We start from the raw sequence: 26761 nt of genomic DNA on the forward strand, positions 1-26761 counted from the left end.
TTTATTTCCAGTTGTGAGGTAACTTAAATTCCTTTTGGTGTGTCATTTATTTAAAAGTGGAGCAGAGGGTTTCTCTCTCTCTCTCTCTGTCAGGAAAATGTTTTTGTTACAAACAAAGTCAATGAGGTGTCACACAAAATCATCATCATCATCATCCTCTTCCTAATACTGTCCTCACAAATACAATAAACATTGCGGATACAAACGCTCCTTTCTACAGTGACCATTCAGAAACGTGGCTCGTGTGTTTTGGCATTGTGAGTATAGTCTTCAAATCTGAAAAGATGGGACTGTATTAATCCTCTCTTCATGCCAAACATCTCAAATTTGAAAATATGATTTAGTTTCACACTTTACAATAACTCGAATGCTGATTCCAACTTTACTATATACCGTAATAGAGGTGCATCAATAACCATGAAGTGGATCAGCTAATGATGATGCCATTTGAGCACTTATTAAAGTTGTCCTTCCTGCCATTGCATTGGTTTGTAAAGTATGAAATGAGATGAGTGTTTCAATGCTTTACTGATTTCTAGTCATTTTGCTGGTCTCTCCTTGCACTTTGGATGGCCAGCTTTAACCTCCTAAGACCTGGCATCCACACGCGTGGACATCACATTTTGGGTTATACCATAATACTTAATTCTGCTTATATGGAAATTCAAAATTGTCCCCGTATGCGGAACCACATCATGTCAACAGATGATGCTTAGTTTTTATACTTATCAGGTCCCAATAAGCCCAAATAGCAAAGAGAAATTAAGATAGAGCTTGGGTCTTAGGAGGTTAAGGCGTTTCATCAGGTTTGATCAAATGTTCTTATTGTCCTGGTCAGAGCACCTCTATATGTCATTAGAATGGCCATTGCTATTATCAGGCCCCTCTCACAATGCAACCGAGACGAGCAAAGTCAAAGAAAGTGCACGAGGCAGAACTGGTTCTGCCAGTTAGTGATCACACAGCATGAGGAAAACCTGAGACAGGAGGAAGAAGAGGTTAAAACACAACGTCCGGACAGACATGAGGAGTCTTAGTATCAAAGACGACGCAAACACAGGTGGCAGAGGACCGCGACCAAGGAGAAGTGGTAAGCGACTTCACCTGTATTATGAATATTTAGCAAAAACATGTCGATGCAGTGAGAAATGAAACATCGACGAACGTGATGCTCTGTATGGAGATTCACATTATAGACTATGAGGAAGAATATGTCAAACATGGGTTATTAACTAGTACAGACTACTGAACAGATCAAATTTAGCCGTGGTGGGAAAAGTATTCAGAGGCTATACTATATATATTACACGATTTAAAAGTAGCAATACCACGATGTAAAACTTCTCAAAATTTTACTTATTGAATCAATACTAATATCACCAAACTCAAAGTTAAAGTATGGAAGTATTATCAGCAAAATCTACTTATCTTGCAGCAGAATGGCCCCTTGTCAGCTGATATTATTCTTATATTATATTAGTTGGTGGGGCTCCACTTTATGTACTGTTGGATAGATGAACCAGTAAAAATACATAGTATTGTATATGCAACATGTAAGGTCTCTTATCTTAACTTGTACAGCTGCCACATAAATGCATTAGTGGAGGATGATGCACAATATTTCCCTTTGAAATGTGAACCAGCAATGATTGGTTTGCTGGAGTTAAATGGGGGGGGGGGGGGGGGGGGGTGACGGAGTGGGCCATCGCCATGGCTACAGTAGAGACATGTAGAGACAGAGTTGCATTAAGGAAGTTCAAAATGCATTATGCTATGGCTTTGCTTCTGATAGCACTGCACGTTATATGGATAATTCTCTATGTCTCTCTCACATTAGACTGTGACGCAGACACTAAATCGGAAACACTCCCTGACGGGACAGATCCAAACACTCACCATGACGACACACACAGCGTCCAGTCGCACTCAGAGTACCACTGGACACAACCACGCAGGCTCAAACAAGTCGCCCACGCATTCATGGGATTCGGGTGTTTATGTGCATATGGAGCCCAACTTCGATGATGCTCTACTGAGCACAGAACTGGAAGAAAGACATGATCACAAAGGAAACAGTGAAAGTGACAGTCCAGAAATCAACCCACAACCTGAAGTGCAAGACAATAATGGGGAACTGGCTGAAGAGGACCAAGATGCGAATTACTTTCCCATGTCAGATCCAGTCATTTGTACTGCTGGGGGACCGAGGGGTTCAACCTCAGCTGTCATCCCTGAAGTGGACAGAAAAGCACTGATGCCTCCTTCCATCTTGGCAATTCCTCCCCCACTACCTCCCAAGAGCCACCAGAGGTCCCTTGCATTTGAGAGAACTTTAAGCCAACAATTGAAAAGCTTTAATAAAGAGAATAAACCCTTGAACTCACTGGCACGCTCGACGTCTCCTGTGTTGAGTGGAGTTAAAGGAAACAATCTGTGCTTGGATCCTGTCCCTGGGGAAGTACCTGACACGCACAACAGCTATGCATGTGGAATTTTGCCAAAAGTGGAACCAAAATCCCCACCACAGCTTCCTCCAAGACCTCCTCATAAATCACCTATAAAACCTCCACAGCACAATAACCCAAAGAGGGCTGAGACAGACGAAGGAAAGCAAAGAAGGAAACAAGAGGCAGAATGGAGGAAACACACAGGACAAATAGAAGACAAGAGGAACAGACAGGAGCAATATCCAACTGATAGAAATCAGAAGATGGTAGAGAATGAAGAAACATCTGGAATAGAAAGTCTTCTGGTTGTGGTTAAACGTCCGCGACAGATCTTAGTATTATTTACAGACAAGGAGAAAGGTGGAGAGGAAGGAGAGGACCGGGAAAAGGCAGATGAAGATCACAGTAATATTGGGTTGACCACTCCTGCCATGACAGAAAATTCATCCCTGCTAGCGATGGGATGCTCAGACCTTATCCCAGATCAACAGCCTGACATGGCAGCAACCAACAGAAACTGTACATCTACAGTTTCCGCTAAACCAGAAGGAATGATTCCCCCACAGCATTCTCCAAAGCCACATCCAAAATGTCCCCCCAAACCACCCATCAAACCTCCACAGCTCTTCAGTGCCATGAGGGCTGGGATAGAGGAGGAAAAGGAGAGGAGGAAGCAGGAGGGTGAACAGTGGAGAGACAAAGACCTGGTGAACAAGGGAAGGGATGAAAGTGAAGGACAAGGACAGGACAAGGGAGGGAAGGTAAATAGAGATCTCAGTGATACTGAGTTGACCACTCCAACAGTGACAGAAATGCCTTCCCAGCTAGAAGAAACCGGGATGAAATCTACCATGAATCAGGAGGTAGTGTTGCCAGGAGGAGGAAATAGATTCTGTCTCATGCCACCTTGTAGAAACAGACCAAAGCCAGTAATCACAGCTGAGAACCAAACTCTTCATCAAGAGTCTCATCACCCCAGGAAACAACACCAGAACAAAGCAAATGAACCATGCAAGGTCCCTGCTCGGGTCAACCCTTCAGGGACAGATTCAAACACGGAGACACTCAAATGGACAGAAAACGACAAAGAAATCCAGATGTCTCGACAAGGGGGGCAAGAGTCTGAAGTGATTTCTAAATTGCCATCTGGACGTCGGGAAGGGACAGAGGTGGTGAGGACAAAGTTGGATCCATGTCAGCGAGGGCTGCAGAGGTTAGAGGACGCGGCGGAAATCGGTGACACAGCTCTGGATGGAGAAGCGAAGCAAACAAGCCAGAAGACCAGTGCTAGAGGGAAGGTGAAAAAGCTTGCCAAGATGGTGGTGGGTCGACTGAAAGAGGGAAGAGAGGAGAAACGAAGAAACAAAGTGGAGGAGATGCACACGGATGGAGAGAGAGAGGAAGATATTGAATTGACACAGGTGAGTTTCGCTTAAATCACTTCTCAGAAACATACACCTGCAATGCCTTTACATTCTCAGCTATGGCCTGTCACACCAAGGAGCTAATCAATGCAAGTTTTAGGGGGCTGGACAAGCCCTCTTTTTTCCGAAAACAACCAGTTGTGCGCTGTTTCTTTCAGGTTTCCAGCATAAATTATGACTGAAATGTTATTTTGTTTGTTTTTTTTACGGCTCGTTTCGAAAAGGCTTTCCTTCACGTAGAATGTAAACCAATTAACTGTGAGGCTGTGAAAAACTGTAGTAGTATTTAGGTTATGTTCCTATTACGTGCTTACTTTGAAGGATGAAAGGAGGCATGGGGAGGGAGGAGGGGTGGAGGAGGAGGAGGAGGAAGAAGAAGAGATTGATGAGGACGCTGTGGACCAATCACCAGTGACAGAGACACTGAGTCATGCTGAGCTGCTTGAGAGGAGGATCGAAAGAAGACATGCGACGTCTGAAAGGTGAAGACACACACTCTCTCTCTCTCTCTCTCTCTCTCTCTCTCTCTCTCTCTCTCTCTCACTCACTGGTGTACATACATTTGCAAGCTGGACCCCGAACTAAAGGCTAACAAGTGTGTCTACACCGGAGGCGTTTCGGCTTGCGTATTTCAGTCGTCCGCATCACACGCGTCTGATGGAACAGATACGCTTCCACTTTAATCAGTACAGCTGTCTAAACAGGCCTAGGGCTGGAGCATATTTTTTCGCTTCAAGTCTATTTTCCTGCACAACTACAGTGCCAAAACGCAGGCGACCTACGCTCAATTCTGTAGCCTGAACGCATCCCTGCGCAGACACATGCAGAATAGACTGAAGCTGCTGCTGCTGCTCTGCTAACGTGCAGAATATTTTGTTCAATTACAATTACAAGTCCCCCAACTGTATGGAAGTACTAAATTGTTGGAGTACTCCTTTGAGAACAATCACCTCCTCCAAGCTGGATGCATGTAACAGAGTTCCCAGCAGAGTCTGGATTATTCATGACGAAAAGCACATGACCTAAAAATCTTGTTTTTAAATCATTGTTTCTTGTTAATGTATGCTGATTATCTACAGCAGTAAACAGTCAGGTTTCCATTACAAACTGAAAACCACCTTCAAAAACAACCATTCTTTCTTTTTTGTTGTCTTTCCTTGTCATAAATTCCTCCTCTCTTAATCACACACACACACACACACACACACACACACACACACACACTGTCTTATCACAGACAGACTATCACAATTCAGGGGAAAGAGGGGAGTTTCCACCCTTCATCAGGAAACATTCCATCTCTGTCAGTCAAACTCACCACTTTACTATTTGATTATTTTGTCTTCTCTTCCGCCTTCTTCCTTTTCTCCTTCTTTCTCCTCTCTTACTGTTTCTCCTCCTCCTCCTCCTCCTCCTCCTCCTCCTTGTCCCTTTTCTGTCACACTGTAGCCTCATCTTCCTCCCTCCTCTTTCTGTTCTCTTCCCTCCCTACCTCTCTATACTCAGTGGGAAAGTCCTCTGTTTTCCCCACAGTTATCATCTCTTGTATGCACACACACACACACACACTGGAAACTTTGGTTCTCCAATCAGTTAACTTGGTTTTGGGCAGTTGTCGGTTGAAATAGCGTGATAGGATCAGGGCAGGTACACTCTGAAGAGAGAAATTGAAAAACTCAATATGTCCCACTGTTGCACTGGGTGACATGTTCCTTCATCGGCATGAACACACACTGTAGTTTATTTACATTGTCCTGCTGCCCCAAATATTCTCTAGAGCACCAAATGTGGATTCATCTGCCGCTGAAAATAGCCCCCAACAAATGCACTACTTCCTCCTGTTTGCTCGATAAGAACTACAGCGAGCAGCTGTTTGAGGAAATGCCTTTTGAAAGCCTCATGAAACCATATATTTGTGAGCTGCATACTGTATATCAGCTACTTTATACCAAACAGGGCTTCCACTTTTGGGTCTGGATCACTCGGTCTGCATTTATTTTGTTGTTTGCTCAGTAACTGTATCCCTTACAAAGCCTACTGTAGTCTGTAGATGTTAACTTACACTACACTATGCAAACTCAGTTTTCCTTTGACGTCTGTCTAGAATATTGTGCGATAATTCGGATGCTTTAGTGTTATGTGAGATATTCGTGGAGACCAACAGCACAAATGGTCCACAAAGTGGAGGTTTAATGTGACCTTTTGGGGAAATGCGCTTAATTGCAGTGGTGGAGGAAGTATTCAGATCCTTTACTGAAGTAAAAGTACCAAAACAACACTGTGTGGTGCCATATACTCCAGTACAAGTCCTGCATTGAAAATGTCCCTCCAGTAAAAGTATGTAGTTATAAAATAAATGTCCCCTGTGACTGTTATACTATTATATATTCGATTCCTTCGATTATTATTACTCAGCATTCATGTAAAAGCAGGTTTTTACTGCAGCTAATGATTATTTTCATTATGGTTTAATCTGCTGACTGTTTTCTGAATGAAAACAGACTGACTGGTTTTTGTAAACATTCCGAAAATAGTGAGCAATGTCACATCATGATGACAACGTGACACCTTCACAATGCTTTGTTCTGTCCAACTTCTTGGACAAATCAAAGCACACCAAATACAGTAATTACAAGGAAAAGAACAGGAGGAATGATAACAGCAAGTAAAACCTCTGTCAGGTCTACCACACCGGCAAAACCACAGTCCGTTAGTATTAACAGTAGTAAGTATAACGTTTCAGCAGTGAGTGATGCAGGGGGCTGGTGGTTGCCGCTCTAATACTGGAGGAGTGGGGTCTGAATTTAGCATGGGATGTAAATCACGTACTGCTGAGCAAAAAGTAAACACATTGAAATGTACTTAAATGATTACTCTATTATACTTTCCCCTTACATTTCACTACAGTCCTTTCAGCTCCTTCAAAGTCTGCAGTCCAGTGAGGCTGGTGGAGGAGCTCCTGTGGGGCGATGAGTGGTCACAGTTCCTGCTCAGAGACCCGAGCCCCACGCCTGACCCTCCTCCATGCCAGACACACTCGGGCGACAGTGTGAACTTTCGGTTTAACTCGAGCACTGAGCAGGACCTCGCTCTGGATGTGTTTGAGGGCGACCCTGCTGCCCCAGAGGAGGAACCTGTCTATGAGGACATCGATCAATCAAATATTATCACCGAGGAGAGCCAGACGCGTGAGCAACGGGAGATGAGCAGAGCACCCGTTACTGCTATTCCACAGATATTACTGGAGAGTGAAGCAAGTCAGATGAGTAAGTATAACCAGAGCGGGTGATGTGTTGGTGTGATTGACACGGGGTGGCTTTTATTGTGAAGCAGCCACAGGAAACACAATGTATTTGTCAATATGGAAAGCTTATTTGTCTCCTTTTTCCTGCTGTCCGATGTTACCTCCTTTAAAAGGTCCCACATCGGGCTCATTTCAGCTCGACATCTTTATTCTGGGACTCCACTAGAGTAGCTTTGCATGATTCACAGTTATGTATCTTCTCCTGGCCCTTCATGCAGCCCCCCAGCCCCCCCCCCCCCCCCCCCTCTGTCTGAAACAAGCCGTTTTAGACAAACTGAACAACCTCCAAAAACCAGAAGAGCAGTCCTGAGCAGAGCGCTCCGATAACTCAGACAGACTGAGCGGGTGGATGAGCGTCCCTGTACTTGGTGGGTGGTGCTGTGATTGGAGCAGATGACCTGCTTAGCAACTGGACAGTAGTGACATCACAACCTTACGGAAGTCCTGACGGCTCGTTTAAAGTCACACTCTGAATGCGTGGACTGAGCATCTTGATACTTTCACAGTATTTATACAGCACCTAGACCTGCTTTATAATCAAACAAGACCTGGAGGTCTGGACCTCTACAATATGGGACCTTTAATATGTTTTACGTCGCCAGCAGGCGCAGAGAGCAGCGTTCACAAACGCCGACTACCGTTTGTGAACGCTGCTCTCTGCACCTGCACACGTTTGCCAGCAGAGGGCGCGCTCAGTCTGTCTGAGTGTGTGTGATCCTAGTGTGTATATCTGAACGCCGTCCTGTTTACGCCCACAGATGTAAGTACGTAGATACCTCAATGGTTATAATTGTTTAAAAAAAAAATATTACTTATAAAGTGTCTGACAGAAGGGATTACTTAAACTATAATTATAGGGAGTCGAGTAGTTTTAATGAATTCTTACTTTTAATGACATTTGTGTAAATAATATTACATTTTTAAACTCTATTTATATATCTTAAATATAATATAAAATAGTGCGCAGAAACATTGCATCAACAGTGCTGTTTCAGACAGAAAGAACAAGAAAAACAAGATAAAGAAAGTTGAGTATAATATGAATGGGGAAATGAAACTTGAGTACAATGTTATTATTAGTGCGAGGCATTCTTATTATTGTTATTATTACTGATAGGAATCAAAAATGGGGCCGCAATAAACCACAGTTATCCTGTAACAGAACGCCACAAGTCATATTCTTCCCACACTGCACTGGATTAAGACAGGATGTCAAAACAGCAGCAGAGTTCTGCTGCCCAACATGAACGTGTTAAAAATGCAATTCTTTCTTTCTCTCTCTTGACTGTGACAACCATTCTGCATCCACACCTGTCAGCTGAGCTCACCAACGAAATATAGCCGGAAAAAACACCTTCAGGTCGCGGGTATCTCAGGTTCCAGTCTCAGTTTTAGTTCCCAAAGAAATGGCTCAGCTCCCAGACCACTAGCAAATACCGTTGTCAGTTAATTGATTCCTCAGAATTATTGCTAGCGTTGCAGGAGTTTCTGTCTCGACTCTTTCCTGAACAAGCCCCAGGACCAAAGACATTTACGACACAGTGGAGTTTGTCCAGCCTGCGCGGCCTGCAAGCGCACACGTGAACCTTTCTGATATTAAGGTTGGTGAGAGGTTCAACGCAATGTTCCATTTCCATATTTTGTGTTAAGTACCAGGTCGCATTTCGTCATCGTCACATGCATTCGTTTTTCTCTGCTAGTCTCGGGGAGTTCTGGACAGTTCAACTAAGAAGTATCTCATCAAGCTGAGCAAGAAGCGGAAGCGCAGAGCAGCGCGGAAACAGCATCGTGATAGGAGCCATGGTCAGGCGGCCATCCCTTTTCTAATACCTAACATCTATGTAGACAAGTCTACTATCTAGACTGGTTACTGCACACACTAAGAAGACAACAGAAAACAATAGAAAATATGACATGAGTCTTGTTTGAAGCAGAGACCCCTGGCCAATCTCCGTCCTCCTCTCCACAACAAGTCTTCTCTGCCTGCATCTTCTATAACGTCCCAGCTTCAGGAAGAGAGCAGGAACAGCGCTTCTCTGCGGTAAAGGTTAGTACAAGGGACCTTTAGTTCACTATTTTGATCAACCCTCTTCATCTGTCATGTCTTGAGTTTGTCTGTGTGTGTGTGTGTGTGTGTGTGTGTGTGTGTGTGTCAGTCTGGAGGAAGCAGTCCTAGAAGTCTGGCCAAGATAAAGACAGATCTGAAGGATAAAACCTTGCTGAGTGCAGCGCAGCCAAAGGAGGACAGAGGAAAGTAGAGGACGCTTCTTCCATCTCCTTCACAGTGTCTTCTTCACCTTAAAATTACAGCTTCAATGGGCTTCATGTCGGAGAAGCCGTGTCGCTGGCAGCATTACCATTACGTTTCACATGATTCATTTGTGCTTCTAATTGTTAGCGTTTTATTTTAATGTGTGACATTCAGTGAGAAGAACGTGCACCAGAAGTGGGAGAATCTATAACGTTACAGTTAGCTTGCAGACAGCGATGGCTATGGACTTCAGCTAATGCTAACCTAGGTAGCTAGTATTTTCTTTTTTTTTTTTTTTTTACTGTTGATGTTTTATTTGATTGAATGATGACTGAATGTTAGCGAGAAGAAAAAAATGTCTTAAAGTACCATAAGCAGGATCATCCCTTCTGCTGTGTACCTCAAGGTGCGATGTCAGGGAAGTTCAGCTCCACCGTTAGTTTCCACCACAGAAAGATATGGATACGTAATGTGAGACTTTGGCAATGAAGAGGACCACGACAGTCTGCCACGGATGTTATTAAAGGTGGGCGACGGTGCTTGAAAGATGGGGCTGTTCCTGCGCTGTTTGCCTGTAACGACTGCTGCTCAAGTGAGAGTCAAGTGTCTGGGAGAGAACACAACGACCGGAGGATGAATTCATTAAAGAGGAAGAGATGGATGTTGAATTGCTGCTTCAGAGCCACGATTACGATGCAAAACCAGAACCAGCAGCTTTGGGTGCAGCACATGAGAAAATGATGGCCCAGCAGCAGGTACATATTATATCATGACATTCAGCTTGCATACCCCTATAGTTATGACTTCGTTGCACACCTAGATTGTGTTTATATTCATTCATTCGTTCATTAACTTTTATTTATACTGGGTGACCAATGAGAGCAACTCTTACGTAGGCACTCTGTGAACACAGGCCCATATAGTAAACGACTAAGAGCTACAATTAACGCAGAGCTAAAATGAAAATGAATTCAAGTTACTATTATTTGTATTTGACCTTTATTTGACCAGTAAAGATTATTCATCTTTTTTTCAAGGGAGACCTGGCCAAGACGGTCAGCAGCACAAATAAAACACATAGTAGCACAAAAGGAGACAAAATACAATAAAAGCACAGGGAACTCACATCTCAAAAGGGAAATATCTAGGAGTCAGTTGTGTAACCAGGTTAATTAAAAACATTGACATCCTAAGAATCATGAGATCGTTGCTGGTTTGGTTCAGCTTACAGTGGACTCAACTTTAAGACCAGGTGACTACAGTACAGATTATTCTGCAATTCATTCTAACAGGAGCAAAACATGTAGGCCAGTGTACTGCCGCTGCCTCCCGGCAAGGTCTACCAGAGCGAACGTCAGTAATGGGTTATAATTCGATTTCAAGGTAATGATATTTTTCCCCTGCACTCGGATTTCACTTCAGATTTGCCAGCCGCCACCATCTACAGGCATTTTGGAGGCAGACTGAACCTGAATCGTGCGTGTCGGCACGCGGTCATCAACTTCCAGCACAACAGCATCTGCCTGACAAGGCTGGTGGTTCATCACTACGTGGTTTTGTTTTTAAACAAACAGCTGGCTGATAAATAAAAACACTAAATGAGAAAAATACTATCTAATTCAATCTAATTAAAAACACATACATTTATGATGATCATCGTTATTACCACTAAGACTTACAGAGTGGATGACCTAGTGCCTTTGCAAAGTTTACAGACCCCCTTTCCTAAGTAAAAAGTCACATCTGTCTCATGACGAAGTGCTGGTCACTCAGGACATTGCACGGTTAAGGATACACATGGAGGCAACAATCAGGCGCATCAAAGAGAACAAAGTGTTTGACGCTATGACCTCTGACCATTGCTGGCAGTATCAACCAGCTTTTTGCAGTAGCCTGCCTCCTAACAAACTATCAAAACAAGCCACTGGTCAGGGCCTGGGCCAAAGAACTGACTATGTGTTAACCTCACTGATCTCTGGATACACTGAATGGCCAGTCAATATGTTTGTCTCAGATCTGCTCGCCAAACTGACAACGGGCCCTCAATTCTGTTTCTTTTGTCTCTCTTTGTGAGAAACAATAACACTACACACAAACTTTCAACAAGAACTGGATTCTCCGATGGTGTAGGTTTGGTACATATTCCATGATACATTTTTATGTAATAATAAAAAGTTATGTTTTGACTTGTTGACTGTTTTATTAACTGTCCTCTATCTCTTGTATATCTAGTAAAATGTGTGAAATCGAACTGTGTGCAGTAAAATATGACATCATACACAGTCACCACGAGACATGAATTGTATATGAAATGTTTTAATGGTTTTTGTCACTGACGAATAAATCTTTGTGAAAAAAATGTCTCTTTATGTTGTGTATGTGACCGTGTCGGCAGTCTATGTGCACCAATACCCCTCATTGATCAATACACTGTGGCCTCCTCATTTCCACGCAGGCCAGCCTGCAGAAAGCTCCAGGAGCCTTGCCCACCAGCCGAACCCGTGGGCCCACTCTTAAGCACCTCCCCACGGACTACATAAACAAAAAACCCCAAAACATTTAATTAAAAGAACTAGCCCAAAAGAACTTATCCAAAAGAAAAAAAGAACTCCACCAAGGATAGCACAAAACAAAAAACATTCCCCCTAGCTCCCCACACAAGTCTATACATTTGGAGAACAAAATAAATACCCTACCCAAAAGCAATAAAAAACCATCAAAAATGGATTGAAGCATGCCATCACTCTTGTTGGTGCACAGGTTAATGTTCCCTGTCATGAAAATGTCTTTAAAGTCCAGCCCTTCGGCTGAGCACAGCAGCCATAAATGTTCTTTTAGAGAATTGCTGAAGATCAACCAAACGTCCATTTTCTTTTTCTCATAGAGGCTGAAGTTCCTCCGCACAAAAATCGCTTGTCTGGCGACTGCCAGGACAATGTTTATTAAGTTCATGTTACTGGCCGCCGTCTTCTTGTTTGTGCCGGAAAAGGAGCGTCCTAACTCGATCCTCCTCTTCTTGGGGAGTCTTGTTGCACACAGTCTCTAGCAAAGTCCACAATTGCCTCCTGAACGGTCGTAATTCTGAGCATTCCAAGAAAATATATTGCAGGTCCTCCTCCATCAGTCCACAGACTGGACATGTTTTGTCATATACATTTTTATGGATTTGGTGCAGGACAATGCATGTTAAAATTCTCCTGTGCCTTATCTTAAAGTCTGTATTGAATATTGATGGCGATGTGTTTGGGATGTCCAGGACGGATGTCCTTGAAGCGGGTCTTTTTTAACTTTTTCTAAGATCATACTGTACCAGATTATTGTCCAATGTCCGTGATTGCTTGTGTTTTTGCATCCTGACACAGGAGAAGGTTCACAGCATCGTCCTGCACCACGCTAGCTCCGCCCCTCAGCAGCCCGTGTCACTGTGGGACAAGCATTCATTAACTTTGCAGCACAAATCCCCAATCTGTTTTTTTCCTACATCGTATCGCCTTCTTTCTTATTTTTGACACCACCATTTCAGCATCCACCTCCCCCATCCTATTTACCACATCCTTTATTCTAAGCAAACCTGCCTCGGCCAGGTGACTGCTGACGAGAGGCCTATCCCTATGCTTAAATGCTTGACTGGAGAGGAAGGGCAGCTGCAGCACCTGCCCCCTCGCTCTGCACTCTGGCTCTATCTGATGTAAAACTTTCAACCACGCACTGAACACCTCCTGATAGAAAACGGCAAATGTGCACATGCATTTGATTTGTGATATTGTAAAAGGCTGAGATAATCTTTGCTGCCAAAGGATGCCAGCAAGGTTCTAAAGTGATCTTTCCAGGTTATGTGATTGTTTGTAGACATGAATTTTCCGATCATTTTGGATTCTTTTAACCGGACTGCCCTCTTTAATTTCGTACCCTTTGATACCCTGGTCGTTACAAATCAAAACTGCCAATGGTTCCACTACAGTGCTTAATTGACCTCTTTAAAGGTGTGACGGCCTCTGACTCTGTCAGTGCTCCTCCTGCTGTTTTGTGCTTTCTTTTTGCAGGTAGGGATGGGCGGAGTAATCCAATTTGTCTTTCACCTGGGCATGCTGGGCATAGGTTATTTAGGCTGACTCTGTGCTTTGTGTCTCTCTCTCTCTCTCCTGCCATCATCGTTTGGTCTTTTGGTTTGGTTTACCCCTTGGTTTTGCCTTTACAACACTACACATGCGGTCAGCATTGCATTCACCACTGACTTGCAGACTGCAGATTAATTTATTACCTTTGCCTTTGTCTTCGTTTCAATTAAAACATTGTTTAAATTACTGTAAATCTTGTGTTGTCTCCCTCTTTGTCTTTGGCTGTGACAAAGGAAAACAATCCGTCAGATGTTATTACACTTCACCCTACTACTCCTCAACCCCACGCAGTTCAGCCTGCAGAAAGCTCCAGCAACCTTGCCCACCAGCCCAACCCGTGGGCCCACTCTTAAGCACCTCCCCGCGGACTACAGCTTGACAGGCGCGGCCGACGCAGCTTCTTGGCCCGGGTGCTCCGTATCACTGGCACTCTGCTCAAGGCGTCCAGCTGGGTGTTTCACTGCTGGAGCAGCACCCTGGCTGTCTCTAAAAAGTGAAGTGGAAAAGCTGACAGCACCTGGTATTCCCAGGCGGTCTCCAATCCAAGTACTAACCAGGCCCGACCCTGCTTAGCTTCCGAGATCAGATGAGATCGGGCGTGTTCAGAGTGGTATGGCCGTAAGCCTGTGGGCCCTTTGCATACACGCTCCTTATAGTGTGTATGTGGCAGTGGCATTGTCTCTACATAGTGTGTATGTGACAATCCCAATCAGTTCAGCCTGCAGAAAGCTCCAGCAACCTTGCCCACCAGCCCAACTCTTGGGCCCACGCTTAAGCACCTCCCCGCGGACTACAGCTTGACAGGCGCGTCCAACGCAGCTTCGTGGCCCTGGTGCTCCGTATCTGTGGCACTCTGCTCAAGGCGTGGAGCGTTCAATGTGTTCAGCTAGGTGTTTCACTGCTGGAGCAGCACCCTGGCTGTCTCTAAAAAGGGAAGTGGAAAAGCTTACAGCACCTGGTATTCCCAGGCGGAATCCCATCAAAGTACTAACCAGGCTTGATCCTGCTTAGCTTCCGAGATCAGACGAGATCGGGGGTGTTCAGAGTGGTATGGCCGTAAGCCTGTGGGACCTTTGCATACACGCTCCTTATAGTGTGTATGTGGCAGTGGCATTGTCTCTACATAGTGTGTATGTGACAGTGGCAGTGGCACTTTAAAGTTGGGTGTTTCACTGCTGGAGCAGCACCCTGGCTGTCTCTAAAAAGGGAAGTGGAAAAGCTTACAGCACCTGGTATTCCCAGGCGGTCTCCCATCCAAGTACTAACCAGGCCCGACCCTGCTTAGCTTCCGAGAACAGACGAGATCGGTCGTGTTCAGAGTGGTATGGTCGTAAGCCTTTGGGCCCTTTGCATACACGCTCCTTATAGTGTGTATGTGGCAGTGGCATTGTCTCTACATAGTGTGTATGTGACAATCCCAATCAGTTCAGCCTGCAGAAAGCTCCAGCAACCTTGCCCACAAGCCCAACTCGTGGGACCACGCTTAAGCACCTCCCCGCGGACTACAGCTTGACAGGCGCGTCCAACGCAGCTTCGTGGCCCTGGTGCTCCGTATCTGTGGCACTCTGCTCAAGGCGTGGAGCGTTCAATGTGTTCAGCTAGGTGTTTCACTGCAGGAGCAGCACCCTGGCTGTCTCTAAAAAGGGAAGTGGAAAAGCTTACAGCACCTGGTATTCCCAGGCGGAATCCCATCAAAGTACTAACCAGGCTTGATCCTGCTTAGCTTCCGAGATCAGACGAGATCGGGGGTGTTCAGAGTGGTATGGCCGTAAGCCTGTGGGACCTTTGCATACACGCTCCTTATAGTGTGTATGTGGCAGTGGCATTGCCTCTACATAGTGTGTATGTGACAGTGGCACTTTAAAGTTGGGTGTTTCACTGCTGGAGCAGCGCCCTGGCTGGTTCTAAAAAGTGAAGTGGAAAAGCTTACAGCACCTGGTATTCCCAGGCGGTCTCCCATCCAAGTACTAACCAGGCCCTACCCTGCTTAGCTTCCGAGATCAGACGAGATCGGGCGTGTTCAGAGTGGTATGGCCGTAAGCCTGTGGGCCCTTTGCATACACGCTCCTTATAGTGTGTATGTGGCAGTGGCATTGTCTCTACATAGTGTGTATGTGGCAGTGGCAGTGGCTCTACATAGTGTGTATGTGGCAGTGGCAGTGGCAGTGGCTATACATAGTGTGTATGTGACAGTGGCTGTGGCTCTACATAGTGTGTATGTGACAGTGACAGTGGCACTTTAAAGTTGGGTGTTTCACTGCTGGAGCAGCACCCTGGCTGTCTCTAAAAAGGGCCCGACCCTGCTTCGCTTCCGAGATCAAACGAGATCGGGCGTGTTCAGAGTGGTATGGCCGTAAGCCTGTGGGCCCTTTGCATACACGCTACTTATAGTGTGTATGTGGCAGTGGCATTGTCTCTATATAGTGTGTATGTGGCAGTGGCAGTGGCTCTACATAGTGTGTATGTGGCAGTGGCAGTGGCTCTACATAGTGTTTATGTGACAGTGGCAGTGGCACTTTAAAGTAGGGTGATTCACTGCTGGAGCAGCGCCCTGGCTGTCTCTAAAAAGTGAAGTGGAAAAGCTTACAGCACCTGGTATTCACAGTCGTTATCCCATCCAAGTACTAACCAGGCCTGACCCTGCTTAGCTTCCGAGATCAAACGAGATCGGGCGTGTTCAGAGTGGTATGGCCGTAAGCCTCAGGGTCCTTCGCATACACGCTCCTTATAGTGTGTATGTGGCAGTGGCTCTATATAGTGTGTATGTGACAGTGGCAGTGGCAGTGGCTCTACATAGTGTGTATGTGACAGTGGCAGTGGCACTTTAAAGTTGGGTGTTTCACTGCTGGAGCAGCACCCTGGCTGTCTCATATAAGGACCCGACCCTGCTTAGCTTCCGAGATCGGACGAGATCGGGCGTGTTCAGAGTGGTATGGCCGTAAGCCTGTGGGCCCTTTGCATCCACGCTCCTTATAGTGTGTATGTGGCAGTGGCATTGTCTCTACATAGTGTGTATGTGACAGTGGCAGTGGCACTTTAAAGTTGGGTGTTTCACTGCTGGAGCAGCACCCTGGCTGTCTCTAAAAAGGGAAGTGGAAAAGCTTACAGCACCTGGTATTCCCAGGAGGTCTCCCATCCAAGTACTAACCAGGCCCGACCCTGCTTAGCTACCGAGATCAGACGAGATCGGGCGTGTTCAGAGTGGTATGGCCGTAAGCCTCTGGGCACTTCGCATACACGCTCCTTATAGTGTGTTAGTGGCAGTGGCTCTACATAGTGTGTATGTGACAGTGGCACTTTAAAGTTGGGTGTTTCACTGCTGGAGCAGCACCCTGGCTGTCTCTAAAAAGGGAAGTGGAAAAGCTTACAGCACCTGGTATTCCCAGGCAGTCTCCTATCCAAGTACTAACCAGGCCCGACCCTGCTTAGCTTCCGAGATCAGATGAGATCGGGCGTGTTCAGAGTGGTATGGCCGTAAGCCTGTAAGCTTGTGGGCACTTTGCATACACGCTCCTTATAGTGTGTATGTGGCAGTGGCATTGTCTCTATATATACTGTGTATGTGGCAGTGGCAGTGGCTCTACATAGTGTGTATGTGGCAGTGGCTTTACATAGTGTGTATGTGACAGTGGCAGTGGCACTTTAAAGCTGGGTGTTTCACTGCTGGAGCAGCGCCCTGGCTGTCTCTAAAAAGAGAAGTGGAAAAGCTTACAGCACCTGGTATTCCCAGGCGGTCTCCCATCCAAGTACTAACCAGGCCCGACCCTGCTTAGCTTCCGAGATCAGACGAGATCGGGCGTGTTCAGAGTGGTATGGCCGTAAGCCTCTGGGCCCTTCGCATACACGCTCCTTATAGTGTGTATGTTGCAGTGGCAGTGGCAGTGTCTTTACATAGTGTGTATGTGACAGTGGCAGTGGCACTTTAAAGTTGGGTATTTCACTGCTGGAGCAGCGCCATGGCTGTCTCTAAAAAGGGAAGTGGAAAAGCTTACAGCAACTGGTATTCCCAGGAGGTCTCCCATCGAAGTACTAACCAGACCCGAACCTGCTTAGCTTCCGAGATCAGACGAGATCGGGCGTGTTCAGATTGGTATGGCCGTAAGCCTCTGGGCCCTTCGCATACACGCTCCTTATAGTGTGTATGTGGCAGTGGCAGTGGCAGTGGCTCTACATAGTGTGTATGTGACAGTGGCAGTGGCTCTTTATTGTGTGTACGTCACAGAGTCAGCTGCTTTTCATAGTGCGTATGTGACCGCATCGGCAGCTCTTGGCAGAGTCTCTGAGCACTGATACCCGTACTTCATCAACACACTGTGGCCTCCTCAACCCCACGCAGTTCAGCCTGCAGAAAGCTCCAGCAACCATGCCCACCACCCCAACTCGTGGGCCCACGCTTAAGCACCTTCCCGCGGACTACAGCTTGACAGACGCGTCCGACTCAGCTTCGTGGCCCTGGTGCTCCGTATCTCTGGCACTCTGCTCAAGGCGTGGAGCGTTCAATGAGTTCAGCTGGGTGTTTCACTGCTGGAGCAGCACCCTGGCTCTCTCTAAAAAGGGAAGTGGAAAAGCTTACAGCACTTGGTATTCCCAGGCGGTCTCCTATCCAAGTACTAACCAGGCCTGACCCTGCTTAGCTTCGGAGATCAGACGAGACCGGGCGTGTTCAGAGTGGTATGGCCGTAAGCCTGTGGGTGCTTTGCATATACGCTCCTTATAGTGTGTATGTGACAGTGGCTTTGTCTCTACATAGTGTGTATGTGGCAGTGGCAGTGGCTCTACATAGTGTGTATGTGGCAGTGGCAGTGGCTCTACATAGTGTGTATGTGACAGTGGCAGTGGCACTTTAAAGTTGGGTGTTTCACTGCTGGAGCAGCACCCTGGCTGTCTCTAAAAAGGGAAGTGGAAAAGCTTACAGCACCTGGTATTCCCAGGAGGTCTCCCATCCAAGTACTAACCAGGCCCGACCCTGCTTAGCTACCGAGATCAGACGAGATTGGGCGAGTTCAGAGTGGTATGGCCGTAAGCCTCTGGGCACTTCGCATACACGCTCCTTATAGTGTGTTAGTGGCAGTGCCAGTGGCTCTCCATAGTGTGTATGTGACAGTGGCTGTGGCTCTTTAAAGCTGGGTCTTTCACTGCTGGAGCAGCACGCTGGCTTTCTCTAAAAAGGGAAGTGGAAAAGGTTACAGCACGTGGTATTCCCAGGTGGTCTCCCATCCAAGTACTAACCAGGCCCGACCCTGCTTAACTACCGAGATCAGACGAGATCCGGCGTGTTCAGAGTGGTATGGCCGTAAGCCTGTGGGAACTTTGCATACACGCTCCTTATAGTGTGTATGTGGCAGTGGCAGTGGCTCTACATCGTGTGTATGTGACAGTGGCAGTGGCTCTTTATAGTGTTTACGTCACAGAGTCAGTGGCTTTTCATAGTGCGCATGTGACCGCATCGGCAGCTCTTGGCAGCGTCTATGAGCACTGATACCCGTACTTCATCAACACACTGTGGCCTCCTCAACCCCACGCAGTTCAGCCTGCAGAAAGCTCCAGCAATCTTGCCCACCAGCCCAACTCGTGGGCCCACGCTTCAGCACCTCCCCGCGGACTACAGATTGACAGGCGCGTCCGACGCAGCTTCGTGGCCCTGGTGCTCCGTATCTCTGGCACTCTGCTCAAGGCGTGGAGCGTTCAATGAGTTCAGCTAGGTGTTTCACTGCTGGAGCAGCACCCTGGCTGTCTCTAAAAAGGGAAGTGGAAAAGCTTACAGCAACTGGTATTCCCAGGAGGTCTCCCATCGAAGTACTAACCAGACCCGAACCTGCTTAGCTTCCGAGATCAGACGAGGTCGGGCGTGTTCAGAGTGGTATGGCCGTAAGCCTCTGGGCCCTTCGCATACATGCTCCTTATAGTGTGTATGTGGCAGTGGCTCTACATAGTGTGTATGTGACAGTGGCACTTTAAAGTTGGGTGTTTCACTGCTGGAGCAGCACCCTGGCTGTCTCTAAAAAGGGAAGTGGAAAAGCTTACAGCACCTGGTATTCCCAGGAGGTCTCCCATCCAAGTACTAACCAGGCCCGACCCTGCTTAGCTACCGAGATCAGACGAGATCGGGCGAGTTCAGAGTGGTATGGCCGTAAGCCTCTGGGCACTTCGCATACACGCTCCTTATAGTGTGTTAGTGGCAGTGGCAGTGGCTCTACATAGTGTGTATGTGACAGTGGCAGTGGCTCTTTAAAGCTGGGTCTTTCACTGCTGGAGCAGGACGCTGGCTTTCTCTAAAAAGGGAAGTGGAAAAGGTTACAGCACGTGGTATTCCCAGGAGGTCTCCCATCCAAGTAATAACCAGGCCCAACCCTGCTTAACTACCGTGATCAGACGAGATCGGGCGTGTTCAGAGTGGTATGGCCGTAAGCCTCAGGGCCCTTCCCATACACGCTCCTTATAGTGTGTATGTGGCAGTGGCAGTGGCTCTACATAGTGTGTATGTGACAGTGGCTCTACATAGTGTGTATGTGACAGTGGCAGTGGCACTTCTAGTTGGGTGTTTCACTGCTGGAGCATCACCCTGGCTGTCTCTAAAACGTGAAGTGGGAAAGCTTACAGCAACTGGTATTCCCAGGCGGTCTCCCATCCAAGTACTAACCAGGCCCGACCCTGCTTAGCTTCCGTGATCAGACGAGATCGGGCGTGTTCAGAGTGGTATGGCCGTAAGCCTGTGGGCACTTTGCATACACGCTCCTAATAGTGTGTATGTGGCAGTTGCATTGTCTCTACAAAGTGTCTATGTGGCAGTGGCAGTTGCTCTACATCGTGTGTATGTGGCAGTGGCAGTGGCAGTGGCTCTACATGGTGTGTATGTGACAGTGGCAGTGGCACTTTAAAGTTGGGTGTTTCACTGCTGGAGCAGCGCAATGACTGTCTCTAATAAGTGAAGTGGAAAAGGTTACAGCACATGGTATTCCCAGGCGGTCTCCCAACCAAGTACTAACCAGGCCCGACCCTGCTTAGCTTCCGAGCTCAGACGAGATCGGGCGTGTGCAGAGTGGTATGGCCGTAAGCCTGTGGGTCCTTTGCATACACGCTCCTTATAGTGTGTATGTGGCAGTGGCAGTGGCAGTTGCTCTACATAGTGTGTATGTGACAGCGGCAGTGGTTCTTTAAAGCTGGGTGTTTCACTGCTGGAGCAGCGCGTTGGCTGTCTCTAAAAAGTGAAGTGGAAAAGCTTACAGCAGCTGGTATTCCCAGGCGGTCTCCCATCCAAGTACTGACCAGGCCCGACCCTGCTTAGCTTCCGAGATCAGGTGAGATCGGGCGTCCTCAGAGTGGTATGGCCGTAAGTTTTGGGGCCTTCGCATAGACGCTCCTTATATTGTGTATGTGGCAGTGGCAGTGGCAGTGGCTCTACATAGTGTGTTTGTAACAGTGGCAGTGGCAGTGGCTCTACATAGTGTGTATGTGACAGTGGCAGTGGCACTTTAAAGTTGGGTTTTTCACTGCTGGAGCAGCACCCTGGCTGTCTCTAAAAAGGGCCCGTCCCTGCTTAGCTTCCGAGATCTGATGAGATGGGCCGTGTTCAGAGTGGTATTGCCGTAAGCCTCTGGGCCCTTCGCATACACGCTCCTTATTGTGTGTATGTTGCAGTGGCATTGTCTCTACATAGTGTGTATGTGACAGTGGCTGTGGCACTTTAAAGTTGGGTGTTTCACTGCTGGAGCAGCACCCTGGCTGTCTCTAAAAAGGGAAGTGGAAAAGCTTACAGCACCTGGTATTCCCAGGCAGTCTCCTATCCAAGTACTAACCAGGCCCGACCCTGCTTAGCTTCTGAGATCAGATGAGATCGGGCGTGTTCAGAGTGGTATGGCCGTAAGCCTGTGTGCCCTTTGCATACACGCTCCTTATAGTGTGTATGTGGCAGTGGCATTGTCTCTACATAGTATGTATGTGGCAGTGGCAGTGGCTCTACATAGTGTGTCAGTGACAGTGGCAGTGGCTGTTTAAAGCTGTGTGTTTCACTGCTGGAGCATCACCCTGGCTGTCTCTAAAAAGGGAAGTGGAAAAGCTTACAGCACCTGGTATTCCCAGGCGTTCTACCATCCAAGTACTAACCAGGCCCGACCCTGCTTAGCTTCCGAGATCAGACGAGATCGGGCGTGTTCAGAGTGGTATGGCCTTAACCCTGTAAGCCTGTGGGCCCTTTGCATACACGCTCCTTATAGTGTGTATGTGGCAGTGGCAGTGGCTCTACATAGTGTGTATGTGACAGTGGCTCTACACAGTGTGTATGTGACAGTGGCAGTGGCACTTTAAAGTTGGGTGTTTCACTGCTGGAGCAGCGCCCTGGCTGTCTCTAAAAAGCGAAGTGGAAAAGCTTACAGCACGTGGTATTCTCAGGAGGTCTCCCATCCAAGTACTAACCAGGCCCGACCCTGCTTAGCTACCGAGATCAGACGAGATCGGGCGTGTTCAGAGTGGTATGGCCGTAAGCCTCTGGCCTCTTCGCATACACGCTCCTTATAGTGTGTATGTGGCAGTGGCAGTGGCAGTGGCTCTACATAGTGTGTATGTGACAGTGGCAGTGGCAGTGGCTCTACATAGTGTGTATGTGGCAGTGACAGTGGCACTTTAAAGTTGGGTGTTTCACTGCTGGAGCAGCACCCTGGCTGTCTCTAAAAAGGGCCCGACCCTGCTTAGCTTCCGAGACCAGACGAGATCGGGCGTGTTCAGAGTGGTATGGCCATAAGCCTGTGGGCCCTTCGCATACACGCTCCTTATAGTGTGTATGTGACAGTGGCTCTACATAGTGTGTATGTGACAGTGGCAGTGGCACTTTAAAGTTGGGTGTTTCACTGCTGGAGCAGCGCCCTGGCTGTCTCTAAAAAGTGAAGTGGAAAAGCTTACAGCACCTGGTATTCCCAGGCGGTCTCCCATCCAAGTATTAGCCAGGCCTGACCCTGCTTAGCTTCCGAGATCAGACGAGATCGGGCGTATTCAGAGAGGTATGGCTGTAAGCCTGTGGGCCCTTTGCATACACGCTCCTTATAGTGTGTATGTGGCAGTGGCATTGTCCTCACATAGTGTGTATGTGACAATCCCAATCAGTTCAGCCTGCAGTAAGCTCCAGCAACCTTGCCCACCACCCCAACTCGTGGGCCCACGCTGAAGCACCTCCCCGCGGACTACAGCTTGACAGGCGTGTCCGACTCAGCTTCGTGGCCCTGGTGCTCCGTATCTCTGGCACTCTGCTCAAGGCGTGGAGCGTTCAATGAGTTCAGCTGGGTGTTTCACTGCTGGAGCAGCACCCTGGCTCTCTCTTAAAAGGGAAGTGGAAAAGCTTACAGCACCTGGTATTCCCAGGAGGTCTCCCATCCAAGTACTAACCAGGCCCGACCCTGCTTAGCTACCGAGATCAGACGAGATCGGGCGTGTTCAGAGTGGTATGGCCGTAAGCCTCTGGACCTTCGCATACACGCTCCTTATAGTGTGTTAGTGGCAGTGGCAGTGGCTCTTTAAAGCTGGGTGTTTCACTGCTGGAGCAGCACCCTGGCTGTCTCTAAAAAGGGAAGTGGAAAAGCTTACAGCACCTGGTATTCCCAGGCGGAATCCCATCAAAGTACTAACCAGGCTTGATCCTGCTTAGCTTCCGAGATCAGACGAGATCGGGGGTGTTCAGAGTGGTATGGCCGTAAGCCTGTGGGACCTTTGCATACACGCTCCTTACAGTGTGTATGTGGCAGTGGCATTGTCTCTACATAGTGTGTATGTGACAGTGGCACTTTAAAGTTGGGTGTTTCACTGCTGGAGCAGCGCACTGGCTGTCTCTAATAAGTGAAGTGGAAAAGCTTACAGCACCTGGTATTCCCAGGCGGTCTCCCATCCAAGTACTAACCAGGCCCGACCCTGCTTAGCTTCCGAGATCAGACGAGATCGGGCGTGTGCAGAGTGGTATGGCCGTAAGCCGGTGGGTCCTTTGCATACACGCTCCTTATAGTGTGTATGTGGCAGTGGCATTGTCTCTACATAGTGTGTATGTGACAGTGGCAGTGGCACTTTAAAGTTGGGTGTTTCACTGCTGGAGCAGCACCCTGGCTGTCTCTAAAAAGGGAAGTGGAAAAGCTTACAGCACCTGGCATTCCCAGGCGGTCTCCCATCCAAGTACTAACCAGGCCCGACCCTGCTTAGCTTCCGAGATCAGACGAGATCGGGCATGTTCAGAGTGGTATGGCCGTAAGCCTGTGGGCCCTTCGCATACACGCTCCTTATAGTGTGTATGTGGCAGTGGCAGTGGATTTACATAGTGTGTATGTGGCAGTGGCAGTGGCAGTGGCTCTACATAGTGTGTATGTGGCAGTGGCAGTGGCTCTACATAGTGTGTATGTGACAGTGGCTCTCCATAGTGTGTATGTGACAGTAGCAGTGGCACTTTAAAGTTGGGTGTTTCACTGCTGGTGCACCGCCCTGGCTGTCTCTAAAAAGTGAAGTGGAAAAGCTTACAGCACCTGGTATTCCCAGGCGGTCTCCCATCCAAGTACTAACCAGGAATAACCCTGCTTAGCTTCCGAGATCAGACGAGATCGGGCGTGTTCAGAGTGGTATGGCGGTAAGCCTGTGGGCCCTTTGCATACACGCTCCTTATAGTGTGTTTTGGCAGTGGCATTGTCCTCACAAAGTGTGTATGTGACAATCCCAATCAGTTCAGCCTGCAGAAAGCTCCAATAACCTTGCCCACCAGCCCAACTCGTGGGCCCACGCTTAAGCACCTCCCCGCGGACTACAGCTTGACAGGCGCGTCCGACGCAGCTTTGCGGCCCTGGTGCTCCGTATCTCTGGCACTCTGCTCAAGGCGTGGAGCGTTCAATGAGTTCAGCTAGGTGTTTCACTGCTGGAGCAGCACCCTGGCTGTCTCTAAAAAGGGAAGTGGAAAGGCTTACAGCACCTGGTATTCCCAGGTATTCTCCCACCCAAGTACTAACCAGGCCCGACCCTGCTTACCTTCCGAGATCAGACGAGATAGGGCGTCCTCAGAGTGGTATGGCCGTAAGTTTTGTGGCCTTCGCATACACGCTCCTTATAGTGTGTATGTGCCAGTGGCAGTGGCTCTACAAAGTGTGTATGTGGCAGTGGCAGTGGCTGTTCAAAGCTGTGTGTGTCACTGCTGGAGCAGCACCCTGGCTGTCTCTAAAAAGGGAAGTGGAAAAGATTACAGCACCTGGTATTCCCAGGCATTCTCCCATCCAAGTACTAACCAGGCCCGACCCTGCTTACCTTCCGAGATCAGACGAGATCGGGTGTCCTCAGAGTGGTATGGCCGTAAGTTTTGGGGTCTTCGCATACACGCTCCTTATAGTGTGTATGTGGCAGTGGCATTGTCTCTATATAGTGTGTATGTGGCAGTGGCAGTGGCAGTGGCTCTACATAGTGTGTATGTGACAGTGGCAGTGGCACTTTAAAGTTGGGTGTTTCACTGCTGGAGCAGCGCCCTGGCTGGTTCTAAAAAGTGAAGTGGAAATGCTTACAGCACCTGGTATTCCCAGGCGGTCTCCCATCCAAGTACTAACCAGGCCTGACCCTGCTTAGCTTCCGAGATCAGACGAGATCCGGCGTGTTTTCAGAGTGGTATGGCCGTAAGCCTGTGGGCCCTTTGCATACACGCTCCTTATAGTGTGTATGTGGCAGTGGCATTGTCTCTACATAGTGTGTATGTGACAATCCCAATCAGTTCAGCCTGCAGAAAGCTCCAGCAACCTTGCCCATCAGCCCAACTCGTGGGCCGACGCTTAAGCACCTCCCCGCGGACTACAGCTTGACAGGCGCGTCCGACGCAGCTTCGTGGCCCTGGTGCTCCGTATCTGTGGCACTCTGCTCAAGGCGTGGAGCGTTCAATGTGTTCAGCTAGGTGTTTCACTGCTGGAGCAGCACCCTGGCTGTCTCTAAAAATGGAAGTGGAAAAGCTTACAGCACCTGGTATTCCCAGGCGGTCTCCCATCCAAGTACTAACCAGGCCCGAGCCAGCTTAGCTTCCGAGATCAGACGAGATCGGGCGTGTTCAGAGTGGTATGGCCGTAAGCCTCTGTCCCCTTCCCATACATGCTCCTTATAGTGTGTATGTGGCAGTGGCAGTGGCTCTACATAGTGTGTATGTGACAGTGGCAGTGGCTCTTTAAAGCTGGGTGTTTCACTGCTGGAGCAGCACCCTGGCTGTCTCTAAAAAGGGAAGTGGAAAAGCTTACAGCACCTGGTATTCCCAGGCGGTCTCCCATCCAAGTACTAACCAGGCCCGACCCTGCTTAGTTTCCGAGATCAGACGAGATCGGGCGTGTTCAGAGTGGTATGGCCGTAAGCCTGTGGGCACTTTGCATACACGCTCCTTATAGTTTGTATGTGGCAGTGGCAGTGTCTCTACATTGTGCGCATGTGACAGTGGCTCTACATAGTCTGTATGTGACAGTGGCAGTGGCAGTGGCTCTACATAGTGTGTATGTGACAGTGACAGTGGCACTTTAAAGTTGGGTGTTTCACTGCTGGAGCAGCACCCTGGCTGTCTCTAAAAAGGGCCCGACCCTGCTTCGCTTCCGAGATCAGACGAGATCGGGCGTGTTCAGAGTGGTATGGCCGTAAGCCTGTGGGCCCTTTGCATACACGCTCCTTATACTGTGTATGTGGCAGTGGCATTGTCTCTACATAGTGTGTATGTGACAGTGGCAGTGGCACTTTAAAGTTGGGTGTTTCACTGCTGGAGCAGAACCCTGGCTGTCTCTAAAAAGGGAAGTGGAAAAGCTTACAGCACCTGGTATTCCCAGGAGGTCTCCCATCCAAGTACTAACCAGGCCCGACCCTGCTTAGCTTCCGAGATCAGACGAGATCGGGCGTGTCCAGAGTGGTATGGCCGTAAGCCTCTGGGCCCTTCGCATACACGCTCCTTATAGTGTGTTAGTGGCAGTGGCAGTGGTAGTGGCTCTACATAGTGTGTATGTGACAGTGGCAGTGGCTCTTTAAAGCTGGGTCTTTCACTGCTGGAGCAGCACGCTGGCTTTCTCGAAAAAGGGAAGTGGAAAAGGTTACAGCACGTGGTATTCCCAGGAGGCCTCCCATCCAAGTACTAACCAGGCCCGACCCTGCTTAACTACCGAGATCAAACGAGATCGGGCGTGTTCAGAGTGGTATGGCCGTAAGTCTGTGGGCCCTTCGCATACACGCTCCTTATAGTGTGTATGTGGCAGTGG

The 26761-nt window shown here is 48.1% G+C and overlaps 1 protein-coding gene, 25 non-coding genes and 10 pseudogenes across 26 annotated transcripts; 1 reads left to right on the forward strand and 35 right to left on the reverse strand.

Moving 5' to 3' along the window:
• Positions 1-2005: 2005 nt before the first annotated feature.
• Positions 2006-9655, forward strand: LOC139290045 (uncharacterized). Its single transcript, XM_070911740.1, has 6 exons — positions 2006-3868; positions 4193-4353; positions 6779-7137; positions 8650-8776; positions 8876-9222; positions 9332-9655. The coding sequence occupies exons 1-4, from the start codon at positions 2006-2008 to the stop codon at positions 8757-8759; spliced, it is 2493 nt and encodes an 830-aa protein (XP_070767841.1). The 3' UTR covers positions 8760-8776; positions 8876-9222; positions 9332-9655.
• A 4394-nt stretch (positions 9656-14049) lies between these two features.
• Positions 14050-14168, reverse strand: LOC139282186 (5S ribosomal RNA). Its single transcript, XR_011597300.1, has one exon. It is a non-coding gene; the product is annotated as a 5S ribosomal RNA (ribosomal RNA).
• Positions 14169-14487: 319 nt separating this feature from the next.
• LOC139307512 (5S ribosomal RNA) lies at positions 14488-14606 on the reverse strand (annotated as a pseudogene).
• A 155-nt stretch (positions 14607-14761) lies between these two features.
• On the reverse strand, positions 14762-14880 carry LOC139304844 (5S ribosomal RNA). The gene has a single exon (XR_011599176.1). It is a non-coding gene; the product is annotated as a 5S ribosomal RNA (ribosomal RNA).
• Positions 14881-15199: 319 nt separating this feature from the next.
• On the reverse strand, positions 15200-15318 carry LOC139307513 (5S ribosomal RNA; annotated as a pseudogene).
• Positions 15319-15467: 149 nt separating this feature from the next.
• LOC139282133 (5S ribosomal RNA) lies at positions 15468-15586 on the reverse strand. Its single transcript, XR_011597249.1, has one exon. It is a non-coding gene; the product is annotated as a 5S ribosomal RNA (ribosomal RNA).
• Positions 15587-16124: 538 nt separating this feature from the next.
• LOC139307407 (5S ribosomal RNA) lies at positions 16125-16243 on the reverse strand (annotated as a pseudogene).
• A 400-nt stretch (positions 16244-16643) lies between these two features.
• On the reverse strand, positions 16644-16762 carry LOC139305416 (5S ribosomal RNA). Its single transcript, XR_011599272.1, has one exon. It is a non-coding gene; the product is annotated as a 5S ribosomal RNA (ribosomal RNA).
• Positions 16763-16905: 143 nt separating this feature from the next.
• Positions 16906-17024, reverse strand: LOC139304703 (5S ribosomal RNA). The gene has a single exon (XR_011599155.1). It is a non-coding gene; the product is annotated as a 5S ribosomal RNA (ribosomal RNA).
• Positions 17025-17249: 225 nt separating this feature from the next.
• On the reverse strand, positions 17250-17368 carry LOC139281862 (5S ribosomal RNA). Its single transcript, XR_011596988.1, has one exon. It is a non-coding gene; the product is annotated as a 5S ribosomal RNA (ribosomal RNA).
• Positions 17369-17529: 161 nt separating this feature from the next.
• On the reverse strand, positions 17530-17648 carry LOC139282012 (5S ribosomal RNA). The gene has a single exon (XR_011597131.1). It is a non-coding gene; the product is annotated as a 5S ribosomal RNA (ribosomal RNA).
• Positions 17649-18110: 462 nt separating this feature from the next.
• On the reverse strand, positions 18111-18229 carry LOC139307608 (5S ribosomal RNA; annotated as a pseudogene).
• A 221-nt stretch (positions 18230-18450) lies between these two features.
• Positions 18451-18569, reverse strand: LOC139303695 (5S ribosomal RNA). The gene has a single exon (XR_011598963.1). It is a non-coding gene; the product is annotated as a 5S ribosomal RNA (ribosomal RNA).
• Positions 18570-18724: 155 nt separating this feature from the next.
• On the reverse strand, positions 18725-18843 carry LOC139306446 (5S ribosomal RNA). Its single transcript, XR_011599466.1, has one exon. It is a non-coding gene; the product is annotated as a 5S ribosomal RNA (ribosomal RNA).
• A 456-nt stretch (positions 18844-19299) lies between these two features.
• On the reverse strand, positions 19300-19418 carry LOC139305697 (5S ribosomal RNA). The gene has a single exon (XR_011599321.1). It is a non-coding gene; the product is annotated as a 5S ribosomal RNA (ribosomal RNA).
• Positions 19419-19561: 143 nt separating this feature from the next.
• LOC139281781 (5S ribosomal RNA) lies at positions 19562-19680 on the reverse strand. Its single transcript, XR_011596912.1, has one exon. It is a non-coding gene; the product is annotated as a 5S ribosomal RNA (ribosomal RNA).
• A 155-nt stretch (positions 19681-19835) lies between these two features.
• LOC139307447 (5S ribosomal RNA) lies at positions 19836-19954 on the reverse strand (annotated as a pseudogene).
• Positions 19955-20135: 181 nt separating this feature from the next.
• On the reverse strand, positions 20136-20254 carry LOC139304854 (5S ribosomal RNA). The gene has a single exon (XR_011599178.1). It is a non-coding gene; the product is annotated as a 5S ribosomal RNA (ribosomal RNA).
• Positions 20255-20481: 227 nt separating this feature from the next.
• On the reverse strand, positions 20482-20600 carry LOC139305704 (5S ribosomal RNA). Its single transcript, XR_011599322.1, has one exon. It is a non-coding gene; the product is annotated as a 5S ribosomal RNA (ribosomal RNA).
• Positions 20601-20761: 161 nt separating this feature from the next.
• Positions 20762-20880, reverse strand: LOC139307226 (5S ribosomal RNA). Its single transcript, XR_011599606.1, has one exon. It is a non-coding gene; the product is annotated as a 5S ribosomal RNA (ribosomal RNA).
• Positions 20881-21291: 411 nt separating this feature from the next.
• Positions 21292-21410, reverse strand: LOC139281987 (5S ribosomal RNA). Its single transcript, XR_011597107.1, has one exon. It is a non-coding gene; the product is annotated as a 5S ribosomal RNA (ribosomal RNA).
• A 188-nt stretch (positions 21411-21598) lies between these two features.
• LOC139307385 (5S ribosomal RNA) lies at positions 21599-21717 on the reverse strand (annotated as a pseudogene).
• Positions 21718-21907: 190 nt separating this feature from the next.
• LOC139282158 (5S ribosomal RNA) lies at positions 21908-22026 on the reverse strand. Its single transcript, XR_011597274.1, has one exon. It is a non-coding gene; the product is annotated as a 5S ribosomal RNA (ribosomal RNA).
• Positions 22027-22432: 406 nt separating this feature from the next.
• On the reverse strand, positions 22433-22551 carry LOC139304330 (5S ribosomal RNA). Its single transcript, XR_011599092.1, has one exon. It is a non-coding gene; the product is annotated as a 5S ribosomal RNA (ribosomal RNA).
• Positions 22552-22870: 319 nt separating this feature from the next.
• On the reverse strand, positions 22871-22989 carry LOC139305527 (5S ribosomal RNA). Its single transcript, XR_011599288.1, has one exon. It is a non-coding gene; the product is annotated as a 5S ribosomal RNA (ribosomal RNA).
• A 121-nt stretch (positions 22990-23110) lies between these two features.
• Positions 23111-23229, reverse strand: LOC139307514 (5S ribosomal RNA; annotated as a pseudogene).
• A 149-nt stretch (positions 23230-23378) lies between these two features.
• On the reverse strand, positions 23379-23497 carry LOC139307158 (5S ribosomal RNA). Its single transcript, XR_011599589.1, has one exon. It is a non-coding gene; the product is annotated as a 5S ribosomal RNA (ribosomal RNA).
• A 155-nt stretch (positions 23498-23652) lies between these two features.
• On the reverse strand, positions 23653-23771 carry LOC139281790 (5S ribosomal RNA). The gene has a single exon (XR_011596921.1). It is a non-coding gene; the product is annotated as a 5S ribosomal RNA (ribosomal RNA).
• Positions 23772-24025: 254 nt separating this feature from the next.
• On the reverse strand, positions 24026-24144 carry LOC139307367 (5S ribosomal RNA; annotated as a pseudogene).
• A 318-nt stretch (positions 24145-24462) lies between these two features.
• LOC139307705 (5S ribosomal RNA) lies at positions 24463-24581 on the reverse strand (annotated as a pseudogene).
• A 154-nt stretch (positions 24582-24735) lies between these two features.
• LOC139307370 (5S ribosomal RNA) lies at positions 24736-24854 on the reverse strand (annotated as a pseudogene).
• A 193-nt stretch (positions 24855-25047) lies between these two features.
• On the reverse strand, positions 25048-25168 carry LOC139304987 (5S ribosomal RNA). The gene has a single exon (XR_011599202.1). It is a non-coding gene; the product is annotated as a 5S ribosomal RNA (ribosomal RNA).
• A 319-nt stretch (positions 25169-25487) lies between these two features.
• LOC139282132 (5S ribosomal RNA) lies at positions 25488-25606 on the reverse strand. The gene has a single exon (XR_011597248.1). It is a non-coding gene; the product is annotated as a 5S ribosomal RNA (ribosomal RNA).
• A 155-nt stretch (positions 25607-25761) lies between these two features.
• Positions 25762-25880, reverse strand: LOC139281943 (5S ribosomal RNA). The gene has a single exon (XR_011597065.1). It is a non-coding gene; the product is annotated as a 5S ribosomal RNA (ribosomal RNA).
• Positions 25881-26313: 433 nt separating this feature from the next.
• Positions 26314-26432, reverse strand: LOC139307404 (5S ribosomal RNA). Its single transcript, XR_011599658.1, has one exon. It is a non-coding gene; the product is annotated as a 5S ribosomal RNA (ribosomal RNA).
• Positions 26433-26593: 161 nt separating this feature from the next.
• Positions 26594-26712, reverse strand: LOC139306840 (5S ribosomal RNA). The gene has a single exon (XR_011599537.1). It is a non-coding gene; the product is annotated as a 5S ribosomal RNA (ribosomal RNA).
• Between the last annotated feature and the right edge of the window lie 49 nt (positions 26713-26761).

The sequence above is a fragment of the Enoplosus armatus genome, chromosome 2 (assembly GCF_043641665.1).
Source record: "Enoplosus armatus isolate fEnoArm2 chromosome 2, fEnoArm2.hap1, whole genome shotgun sequence".
Lineage (NCBI taxonomy): Eukaryota > Metazoa > Chordata > Actinopteri > Centrarchiformes > Enoplosidae > Enoplosus > Enoplosus armatus.